The following is a 12138-nucleotide window of genomic DNA, read 5'->3' as shown; positions in this document are numbered from 1 at the left end:
ATGCCTCCATCTTTGCTCAACTCCACATCCAGCAGCCACCCAAGACTTCCACCTACAATGACAGCTGTGACAGATAGCGATGCTCACACATGGAACAGGTTTTTATTTCTCATCATCATAAGAAATACACAAACTAAATAAGGTCAGCAAATTCCAAGCAGTCCAATCCCCCCCCCACCCACAGACATCAGGTCTGAGCTGAATGTTTCACAGAAAGGGGCAAGAAACCTCAAGTGACTGCCAGCTACTACTGAAAGATCGCCTCCTCCTTCACACTAAAAGACTGAGGCTTTTACTTTTATTTAAGAAAACAATGAAACAAAAAATCTCAGTAAGCAATTCCTGTAAAGCTTACAAACAAATGTGCAGATCTGAGCAACCTCTGTAGCTGTAGGTGCTCCTGTTCACTGCCAGGGAGATGAACCAGATGGCCATTAAGGGTCCCTTACAACTCAAACCATTCTATGATTCTATGAAGTGTCCACTGCAGATTCAATTTTATTTGGTTTTTTGTTTATTTGTTTGTTTTTAATACTGGCAATAATCCCAGTATTAAAAAATCCCAATCCTCTTTCTAGTGAGAAATTCATCAATTTACACTGGCACTGAATGACTATGGTATCTGCAAAGATTTAGAGGAAAAGAAACAGACTGAATTAGCATCTCCTTGCAAAATTGTTTTCATTTCCTCATGCATTTAACTGAGGCTTTGCATACATATATTTCACCTCTTCTTTTACTATGTACAGCTTTCTCCACTTGTCTAGAGTATTTAACAACAAAAAAAAAAAAACATAAGAAAAAAAGCAAAACCTCAACTTGATGGCTCCCATGCTCCTCCTCACAGTACATTTAAGATCAGTATAATACTTTTGGTATGATAGTGATAACACACCAGTGATAACATGGATACCAAGTTTAGACCCAAATGAAGTTGTCATGGAACTGTCACACTCCAACCAGATTCATGGGAAGAGCAGTAGTGGGGAACTGAGTATCACACTGCAGCAAATGCAAAGGCATTGAAGAAACTGAAGCACTTTAATGACAGATATATTAATATGAAAATCCTATCCATTATTTTAAGAATAATGCATTTTAAAGTTATTTTCTTAACCGCTGCAATGTCAGCAAAACAGAGATCTCAACTGGTTGGAAAACAAGAGCCAGTCCAGCAGCTGGGGCTGATACATCCAGCTTCACACTAGGGCAGGGAAGCCTTGATTTTATACTGCTATTAAAGAGAAAGAGTTCTTGATTATTATTAAGATTGAAATTATGAACCTAGCACAAGGTTGGGAGTAGAAGCCAACTAACACCATACCTCTCCAAAGCCCAGCCAGCTGTGCACCACAATGCAATGCTCCTACACCTTCTGGCAGCCCCCAGCACCATTAAGGAAAAGTTTAATTCCAAAGGTAACACCACTCCGCGACAAGTTGCCACACTACTAAGCAGTGTCACAAAAACACACTACATGCAAAAGCTGACTATGTGCAGGGGAAGCCAAGGATTCTCATGCTTGTGGGTAGAGCAGGATAAAAAAAGCATCAGATTCATTTTACAGTGCATCGTAACAGGTGTCTCAAGAGAAGGAAACTGCTTGAGTTCCCAAATATGCAGCAGAAGTATCTCTGCAGTATTTTAAATAGATCTAAACAAGTGAACACGTGCCCTTTAATAAATGCCCAGCTCACATAGACTATAGAACACTACTCATAGACCTGAGCCACACAAAAACTTACCTGTTTCCCCCAAACTGCCTATACAGAACATGTTCATTAAGAAATAATGTGCAATGAGCACTGCCAGCTTTAACTTTTCTGATCCATTAGCTTCTCCTTACAGATTAATTAATGACTCTGTATATCCGTACTCAGCTCTGGTGAGCCCACACCTTGAGTACTGTACTCAGTTGTGGGCCCTCACTACAAGAAAGTCATCGAGACCTTGGAGTGTGTCCTGAGAAGGGCATCTTAAGACTATACTGGGATATCACCTACAAGCAAACTCCTGGGATTTGCAGTAAGCCTAACAAAAGAACTGCAAATTCCCCAACACACACTGCCTCCCAGTCTGTGTGTTCTGTTCACATCTGAAGTCACTGGACCACTGAATCAATAAGGCTGGAAAAGACCGCTAAGATCATCCAGTCCCAGTGCATCCTCTCCACACCCACTGACCACGTCCTTCAGTGCCACATCTCTGTGTTTCCTGAACACCTCCAGGGATGGTGACTCCACCACGACCTTGTGCCAGCACATCACCACTCTTCCAGATAAATTTGTCCTATATACCCAATTTAAGCCACTCCAGGCTCAGTGTAGGGCCATTTCCTCTCATTCTATCAATGCTACCCAGGAGAAGAGTCCAACCCCCATCTCACCACAGCCTCTTTTCAGGCAGCTGCAGGGTCATAAGGTCTCCCCTGAGCCTCCTCTTCTCCAGTCTGAACAACCCCAGCTCCTTCAGCTGCTCCCCATAAGACTTGTGCTCCAAATCCCACAGCTTCACTGCCCTTCTCTGGACACGTTCCAGGGCCTCGTTGACTTTTCTGTAGTGAGGGCCCACAACTGAACACAGTACTCAAGGTGTGGGCTCACCAGAGCTGAGTATGGATATACAGAGTCATTAATTAATATCTGTAAGGAGAAGCTAATGGATCAGAAAAGTAACAAGAAAAAAAAAAAAAAAAGACACCAATTTTGGGAAGTGAAAACAGAGTCTGATATACAAAGTATTTTGGCTGCTATGAGAAACCTGACCTGAATCCGCTAGTTTACGTACAGATGCTTACACAAAGCATTAACCGTGCTGAAGATTTACAAACAGCAGCTAGTTTTTTGGGGTCCCTATGTTCTGCTTACCAATAAAGAAAGAGGTTATTTTTAAGGTAGCCCACAGTGGCTGTTGTGATATAGGGAAGACATCAGCTAGAGGCCAAGAGCAGGAAAGACAGCCATATTGCATTCAGGCTGTCTCAGTGCACTTCTATCAAACCCTCTCTGTTCCTGCCTGGTTATCTGCCACAACTGACAAAAGCTCTGAGCAAAGCGGTGAGAACAGCTGACACATGGGAAATAAGGCCTACAGAAGAGTTGATGAGTCGGTTACGGCCAAACAACATACTCAGGAATTGAGACAACACTGAACTAAATCTAACCAAACTGCAAAGAAAAGTGGCAAGCAACAAGGGGAGCTGTCTTGATCCTCTTCTCCCCCTCAGTACACAAACACACTTCTTTCACTTAAGCACCAATACCCAAAGCACTTCGAGGTCTTTTTCCTCCTCTGTGCCTCATCAACAAACCTCAGCACTTCTCAGATTCACTCAAAGCTCCTCTGAGCAGTAAGCAGAAATCTACAGCAACCCTAAGTACAACCAGAAGTTACGGACAGTTTCACTGCCAGTTATGCCTTATCATGCCCTAAAGGGAAGAAGCACCATCCATGCTGGTGGCCAGATGGATGTGAGTGGAAGAAATGCTGACACATGCGCTCATTAGAATGTAAATTATAGGATTATTGCTCTGATTTTAACTTTTAGTCCACTGCTTTAAACACTTGCTTGTTTTTTTCTGGGCCAAAGCATCCCACAAGGGAAAGTGGGAAGAGTTTTCTCAGAAATAGGACAGATTGTATTCATGTCTTTTTGCCTTCCTTCTTTAAGACTAACATTCTCTTTCATTGAATGGACAAATAATAGTTTTACCACTGGAAGGAAAGCTACAGTCATATTATTGTTTTTATTTACATTGCACGATCCCCTTATTTATTGCCTTAGGAATGAGAAATAATACATTTAATAAGGAATAATTAAACTGGTCAATAAAGGTATGCACGGAGAGAGATAATAAGTAATTCTTTCCAATAGATTTGCAAATTAGGTAGCTCATGTAGTGTCAGCAACAAAAGGGACAACCCAAAGAGGGGTTCAGCAACCCTCTGCTGAAATAATATGTGATCCAAAACCACCAGAAATGGCCAGTGTACGTAGATCAGAATAAAATAATTAAAAAAAATGTACTACCTAAAAGTTGAGACAGATAGTCTGCATACACTAGAAACAAGAAGTCAATTCATTTCAGCCTGCAGTTTCTGTCTGAGCAAGCTATATCCAAAACTAGAAGGTTGAAAAATGGCTACCAAAACTGCTTACCAAACACATTCTCCCACCCTGCAGCATTGCCAAGTGCCTGCCTCAAGCCACAGAATTACACAAGTCCCAGCTCTCTTTGCAGGGTAGGAGACCAAAAGAGAGAACACAGCATGCATGGGTACCAATGTGCCCCTGAGAGCCTCTGCCTGCCCTTTGCTGATGCTGCTGACCTGGTGCAGTCTGCTCTCTGCAGATAACAGTTGCTTTTATCTATTTCTTCCAGCCATGCATCACACACCAACTCAATCCCCGCACTGTCACACCACTCCTACTGTCACTGTTCTCCCAGTCACTGCATCTTACCCAGCATCTGACCATACAGAGCTGAGGGATGTGGTTATTGGGCCTGGGCTGGCTATTGGACTGGATGATCATAGCAGTCTTCTCCAACCTTAATGATTCTTTGAACTGCTTTCTTTACTTCACCTTACAGCACCAACAGCTTGTGCTTTCATCACCAATTGCAACAACTGACTTCAATATTTTATAGTGAAAAAAACAACAAGAGTTTCTTTTAAAGGCTGTTACCATCTCTGACTTTACAACGTGCTGCTCGTTTGGAAGCATTAAGGTCATAGCTAAAACTTGACTTCAGTCCCATGCCAGGAGCACTTTAACACATGTAAAGGGTTGCACTGTGCTAACACAAAGAACAGTCAAGGATCTGCAACAAACCAGGTACTTCTGTATGTATGTTCCTTGATCTGCAACAAACAAGGTATGTACCTTGCAATTGTGTGCACATAACTGAGATCACGGACTGTTTCTCCACAATCAGACTTTTTCCAAGCAGAAATGCATGAATAACTGCTATGGGAAATTGCCGATTTTATTTTGACACATGCATGCTGAAAAAGAAAAAGAAAACCAACTTTTTTTCTTCAATCTTTTGTTTTGCATCTTGATTGGCACCCAAAATGATTCTCTGCAGCTTCCAATTATTTGTCAGGGAAATAGGCTTTCTCCATATTTCCCAAGCTCATTGCACTTCATTTAGGCTGAGCAAGCTTAGAAGAGCAAACAATTCTTGAATGCTATTTGCCAATTATAACATTGAAAAGAATTGCAAAAAGTTTAAACTTTAAATCAAAACAGAACTAGAGCTGACGTCACCCTCATCCTTACACCTTACAGTGCACTCCTTTTTCAATTCATTTGAGGACTGGCATATAGTACTGATTGCCATGAAGAGCTTTAAAACTTAATCTTCCTTTGGTTTGGAGTCCAGTTTTCTCTGTCCTCCCCTTCCTTCAACAACTCCTGGCTTGTGATGGGATTCAGCACAAATGTAGCAAGGAGGACACCTCCTTCCTGTTCTACAGGAGGATGAGTCTTTATCGCATTGCTTTTCAGTATGTGCTGCCTGGATTACATGGCCTAACTACTATTCAAAAGACTGTGACTCTTAACAGACCGTAATTCATACACCTTACACATAACCAACCTCACATTTGTTCTATTAAACAAATGTCTCTAGCTCATGTCTGTAAGGAGGCTATATGACCTAGGAGTATCTGGCAATCCATGCACTTTTTTAAGCCTCCTCAAATTTTCGTCCTGCTTAGGGGTTTCTGCCACCATACAGATGTCAGAAGAGGTACTTTTCTTACAATAAAAAAAAGTCTCACGTGGTTTCTTTGAACATGCAAAAGGTCTCTGCTACCCTCAGCAGGGCGCTTACGCCAAATTTGTTTTGTAATGTGAAAGATACAACTCCTAAAGCAATTCCCACCTCTCCCAGCAGTTTGCTTCTATTCCACACCATTAGAAAAAAAGCTATAACAAAACAAACAGTTGTCAGAGTTTCCTCCTGGGTGCACTTTACTCTGTACAGCTTTATACCAGGACCGCAGTCCCCACACTTGCACAGCCCAGCCCAGTACGAGCCCTCGTGTCACACAATTTGGACCAAACTAAAGAGTACTGCAGCTCCCCTACCCAAAATAAGGCGATTCTCACAGCCCGCAGCATGCAAACTCTAGCTCTGAGAAGCTACTTATTTGCAAAACAAAAACATAACTAATAAGATCTTGCTGCTTCTTTAAACTATTTTGAAACGTGCAAGAAGGATGGAAAAGTAGCTGCAAGTAGATGTTGGTTTTACGGCTCTTTTTAAGTGATACTGCAACACTCGATAGCACGCAATTTCAGATCACATAGCTATCACAGGCATTCTTTTTGCTCTCAACTAGAAGTTGATCTGGTGAGGATTAAGACTTCGTTGCTCTAGCATGAAGCTCCTCATGAAGAATGCTTATTCAAAACAGAAATCTACCAAGCAGTAAGAACTGTACAAGTCCATTTTGCAGCTTCTCTAAAAGTTCCCATCAGTGCTTAATCTTGTCTATGCAGGCACCTAAGGGTGCCTCAACAATCACTACATCTATTACAAACAAATGAGTACAAAAGCCAATTGTGTTGCATTTCGCCACCTTGTGATGCCTGCACAGCACAGTACACTTCTGAGTTCCTAATTCAGAACTGTTGTTTAAAAGGAACAAGGTCAGTCCTGAGAACAGTAAGCATCAGCTGCCTCTGCTTGGGGAGCCCTTGGAGCAAAAGCAGAGAGTACAGCACTCGCCTCCAGCTCCCCAGAGCTCTGCATTGCCGTGAGCTGGCACTGCTGAGATATCATCTGAAGTCTCTTTCTCACTGGAACTAAAACTCGGGGTTTTGATGAGGGATATAAAACCAGGCTAAGCAAGAATCACCTCCTTTAACTTCCTCTTTCAGGTTTAAACCACATTTCCTAAGTAACCTGCTCAAACTGTCAATAAGAAAAAAAAAAGAAAAGCAGCAGCAATAAAACTAATCCCTATTTACAATCTGCTTTCATCAGAAAGAAAAATAAACAAATTACTGCAGCTTTTTGTTTAGCAGCAATCCAGTTTTGTCAGTTATTTCATTTGTTTTGCACTGACTGTGGTAGAACCACAACAACAAAAAAGTATCTTTAAAAATAAGAAGCAGAGCATCACATTGCAGCCGACCACGTGAAGCAAAGCAGGAGGGTGTCAGGCCTGCAAGACACACAGCTGAAAAAACTGGGAAGCCAGGAGGAGAAGCCACAGACCCCAGGTCTCCCACCTCATTCACCAACTGAGTCATCACCGCATGTCACATGAGAGCAGCCCAGCAGGCGTACAGACAGCAAGGAGGAGGAAGGCAGGATGGCAAGGGGGCACAGAAAATCAGTGGAAAGAGCCCAAAGGCAAAACCTTTTGGGAAGCAGCAAGATCTAAAGGACAGTACAGGGGTCATTAAATCCTTCTTTCAGATACGTGACTGTACTACATCCCAATTTTATGTCTTGATTTGTAAGAAAAAAATACAATTTCTTGTTATGCATTTGGCTTTTTTGTTTTTCTTTTTTTTTTTCCCTTCAGTTCCTACCTTCCTACATCAGAATTGCAGGGAAGCTACAGAACAAGCCCTGGCTCCCTTGCTTTCCCTCTCAGAGGAGCACCCAGCATCTATCTGCAAGCTGTCCTCCTGTCCCCTCATCCCCACGCACAGAGGACACAGGAGCAGTGCTGATGCAGTAACAGCAGCTCCAATGCCAGGGATAAAGCTGTGTCAGCTTTTCTGTTATGAACACTTCTTCCTGAGCTTATCGTCTCTGTTAATAACATAATTTGGATCAAGTCTTTCTCCCTTCCAACAAGCAACCTTACATTATAAATGTATAAATATCTCCATAAAGGTCATTTTTGTACATCTCTCTTTTTACTGATTTTTGACATAAGAATCAATATTGCAGTAAAATAAGCAAATACTGTCTTCCAACCAAACCCTTCTGGTACCTGCAAGAGACTGACTAAAATAAGAGCATTTAAAACAATTATTTTTGTAGTTTGGGAAGCATTAGTCCAGTATTAGTGCTTTCATTGCCTACAGGAGTGCAATTTGTATGCTATAGAGACACATTTTCAACACATTTGGGAAAAGTAATCCATAAAAGCTTAAGCCCATGCACTGGGGTAGATGGAATCATCTAAGCCTATCTTGCCATGAGTTTGACTAAAGTGAGGACGCAAGGAGAGAGAAGAAGACTCATATGAGAACAAGGACCTAACCAACAGACTTGCAGTGTGACAGAGAGGTTTTCCAGAGAGCCCTAGACTGCTCAGGTCATTTACTAACCCCAGTGTGACAAATCATCAGGGAGGCTAGTGTTTATCAGACGGATAGAGGAAGGAGACAGAGAGAGAGAACAAAGATCAATCTATCAACACTAGAAGACACTGCTAAAACAAAACAAAATGAAGTCTAAGACCACAAAAGACTGCCTAAGTCCACGCCACATACAAGAACATGGAAACTGGAAGTCAGTTGAATTGCTGCACCCTGGGCTAAACTCTACTTACCACTCAGGATCCATATTCCTGAGCCCACAGCACCTCTCTGAAATGCTGGGATGTTCTTCAGAGGGAACGTCAGCCTCTGCTTTTGAAATCCCTCTCTAGTCCCCCATTTGGCAAGCAAATCCAAACCCAACAGCTGCTGCCGATCAGTTAAGTTTAAAGCTCAAATTCACACCACAATTTATACTGCTGCATCCAAAAGACATCAATAGAGAAAGATGTTATTGATTTGACAAACCCCATCAAATGGGCCAAGCAAAGCTACTTGGTGGAATCATACTTAACTATTAACAGGAAGCAGCCTGGAGTGTAAAGATGGAATTCCCTCACTGCAGGACTGAAAGATGCTCAGCATCCCCCAAGTGTCACTCAGAACCCAGCAGTATTGATGCTAAGTAACCCTGGAAGCACAAGACCACCTTACAATCAATTTCTGCAGGAACTCTGCCCTACCAAGGGCAAGGAGGAGACGCAATGGGTGGCTGTCTTCTCCATTTCTATCTCACAAAGCTTTCAGTTCTCACTTCACGTGACCTGGTATTAAATTGTTTTCACCATCAGCACAGATTACAAAGTTATTTGCAATAAAAAGCAAGATGTCTCCACATTCCAGGCTCCTGAGATATAATAAACAGCAGCATGCTCAACAGAAGCAAGGAGCAAGACTCATGGTGGCATTATCACCTGACAATAAGCGCAGCTGTGCAATCACTTGGGGCTTTCCAAAAATTACCCACTGACCGTATGCAGACAGAAGTCAGCATGCTATCAGTATGCCCTATGGAATACACACCACGGTACATTCCTTCCTGAGACATAAACCCGAATCTTTCCTGATACATTAAAAAAAAAAAAAAAAGCACAGATCTGTCTCTGTTAAAAGGGCGGATTACAAAAGACAAGAGAAGTATGAAGCACTGAGTTGGCTTTCTGGTATACATCACACGGTTTCCAGGTACTGCAGGCTGGACAAGAGCATCTCATCCTGGAGACACCCCCTCCCAACTCTCGCAGCAGCGGTAACAATGCGACGGCTGCAGGGATCCCGAGGCAGCAAACTGGACCGTACCTTCATGGGTAGGCTCTGGGTCGGGGGTCAGCGAGATGTCGTCCAGCTCGCGCAAGCAGAGCCATTCTCCATCCATGGACACTCGGAATTTGCAAAGATAGATGGTCTCCATGGCAGCCTGAGTGATCTTGTCGGTGGTGGGGGTTGGCATGTCGCTTTGAGGCGTCAGAGCAGACATGATGACTCAGCTGGTACGACAACAACAGGGAAAAAAGAACTAAGAAGAAGGGCTTTTGGAAGAAGAAAACAAGAAATACCTTGCTATTACAGGTCAGATATGCTCAGGATCGCACAGACTGCTTTGGCCTTTTCATATATAAAGCAAGGTAAAAACGCTGCTCTTCACACTCGTCTGTTCCTCCCTCCTCTTCGTCGGCTGTCGTTGTCTTCAGATACGCTAAAGGCTATTGATCCTAAGCAACCACAGGAAACCTGGCTTCTGTATCAAAGATGAAAAAAAAAAAAGATAAAAAAATATATTAAAAGAAAAAAAAAAAGCAGGAGGAAGAAAAAGAAGGGCTTCCTCTGATGGCTACCCAGGCAAAAACAAAGGAAGAATGTAGAAAAAGATCTCCAGGTTTGCTGAAATGAAGCTGCTGGTGCCTTTCTTGCCAGCTCAGGCAGGGCAGCGAGTGCTGCTAGGATTGGTTGTGCGCAGTAAGCAGGGTGTTGACCAAAATGGCTGACTAATGAACTGAACTGAAAATTCAGGCTCATGTGACCAGCTGCTCTGAGCGTGGGGCGAGCAATTCCCAGGATGCTTCGTAGGCACTGCTGATGCAGGGACGGCAATTAGGTCTCATCATCCCCAGCAGCTTCTCATCGGGCTCTGCTGGGCAATTTCTGAGCGGCACAGCGCGGATTTCTCATCAGCTGCCCCCGTACTACAAAGAAGAGCAGCACAAGGAATACAAAGAGACATCTGTATTCCTCTCATGCGCTGGATGCCGCTGCACGAGGGAAGTAAGTACCTTTGTTTTCACAGCAGGTGTGCAGTTCCATTCTATTTTTGTTGTGCAACCCCCTCATGTGGTACCTTTGAACTAAGATTTCCCATGCATAGAGGAATTTTAGGACGGATTTATCCGCTCGGGGAAACAACGAGAAAAAAAAGAGCTCTAGAGCTAAGCACTTCGGTAAGGTAGGATTAAGAAGGGCACACGCACACACCGGAGAAAAATGAGGAAGAACACAAACATATGGAGGTACGCAACAATCTTAGACTTCAGAAGCATCAGCTGAAAGCAGGTATTGCTCAGGTGAAGCTCAGGATGAAGCATCACCTCTCAGCAGGCACAGAAACGGGCTTTCAGTGTCACAAGAGCCAAATGGCAGTTCCGCACAGCCAGATAAACCTCCTCCATGTCTTGGCCCACGCACCCCATCTCCGGGGCATGGGAGGCAGCGCTGCTCCACGCCAGCCCACTGAGAGCCTTCTTATCCTCAGTCACTTTTCAGCCAGTGATGCGATGCAGGATTGCCGCCCCCGGGAGCTATGGGATGGTTCTATTCTTGCATGGCTCCAGTATGGGCAGAGAGTAGGTGGGCAGCATCCATATGAAATGCAGGCTCATCCCCAACACCCACTCAAGGAAGTGAGCAGAAGCTGACTGTTCACCAACAAAGCACATCGATGGGAACACAGGGATGACTACTCACAGGACATCAGTTACTGACTGTATGCTTTTCCCTAAAGAAACGCTAGAAACAACGTGTCCATTTCTAATAGAGATGAAAGAAAAATTGATCCCTTGATACAGAAATCAGAATTCCAACTCACAAAAAAAAAAGCACTCATTATGTCAAAAATACATAATAAAACTGGAAAGAAAAAAAAAACAAACGCAGAAAGTTCTCTGTTATTTCCACCAAGCAAGAGAAAGCTGCTGCTTCCAGTGAAAACTTCCTGCTTGGTGCACAGCTTCTCACTCAGCACCTCTTTCTCCCCACACACTAAAAGAGCGAGCCACGCAGCACGTTATTACAGTGATGGAAAGAAGAATTACGTGACAGATAACAACAGTTACTATTGTTCCCTCTCTCTAAGAAAGAATGGGTTTGGTATCACAGGCTGACACACTAGCTCATATTGTATTTGTATGACCTTTCAACAACAAGTTCCAGTTTCAGCACTCACATCTCACTACTCCAAAAACCAGTGAAAGTTGTCCTACACAGCTACAGAACGCTGTTCCCTTCGCTCCTGCTTTTGCAGTCCAAACAAACAGCAAATCATCAGAATAAACTCTTAAGAGTCAACAAATTACCACGAGCTATTTTGTAAACTGATGTATGTAACTGTCAGTGATAACTACAAATAACACTGGGTGCAACCCTGCAGCTTCCACTTCAAAACAATGGTCTTCCACTGGCTTCAGCACTGACAGATGACCCATGCAGAATGATCACAGTGGAAGTTTCTTTAGGTATTATTCTACTGGTTTCCTTGTATGCCATCTGCTTCTTCTGACCATGAAGAGATAAAAGCAGCCACTCCACCCTTTTCAGCCCAGGTGTGTTTTCAGACCTCCCTTATGCAATGTTCC

The 12138-nt window shown here is 43.2% G+C and overlaps 1 protein-coding gene across 8 annotated transcripts in view; it reads right to left on the bottom strand.

Moving 5' to 3' along the window:
* Positions 1-10487, bottom strand: part of RUFY3 (RUN and FYVE domain containing 3) — a 47038-nt gene extending 36551 nt beyond the window's left edge. For 3 of the 8 annotated variants that reach the window (XM_019614585.2, XM_010709655.3, XM_010709656.3), the window contains exon 1: positions 9593-9770. In XM_019614585.2, coding sequence (XP_019470130.1) covers positions 9593-9770 — 178 coding nt within the window. Of the gene's footprint in view, positions 1-9592 lie in introns of all 8 variants that reach the window. The other 5 variants (XR_002114080.2, XM_019614583.2, XM_019614584.2 and 2 more) reach the window with 5 other exon arrangements.
* Between the last annotated feature and the right edge of the window lie 1651 nt (positions 10488-12138).

This window comes from Meleagris gallopavo, chromosome 4 (assembly GCF_000146605.3).
Source record: "Meleagris gallopavo isolate NT-WF06-2002-E0010 breed Aviagen turkey brand Nicholas breeding stock chromosome 4, Turkey_5.1, whole genome shotgun sequence".
NCBI classification, from domain to species: Eukaryota; Metazoa; Chordata; class Aves; order Galliformes; family Phasianidae; genus Meleagris; species Meleagris gallopavo.
This window is presented reverse-complemented; position numbering and strand designations above follow the sequence as displayed.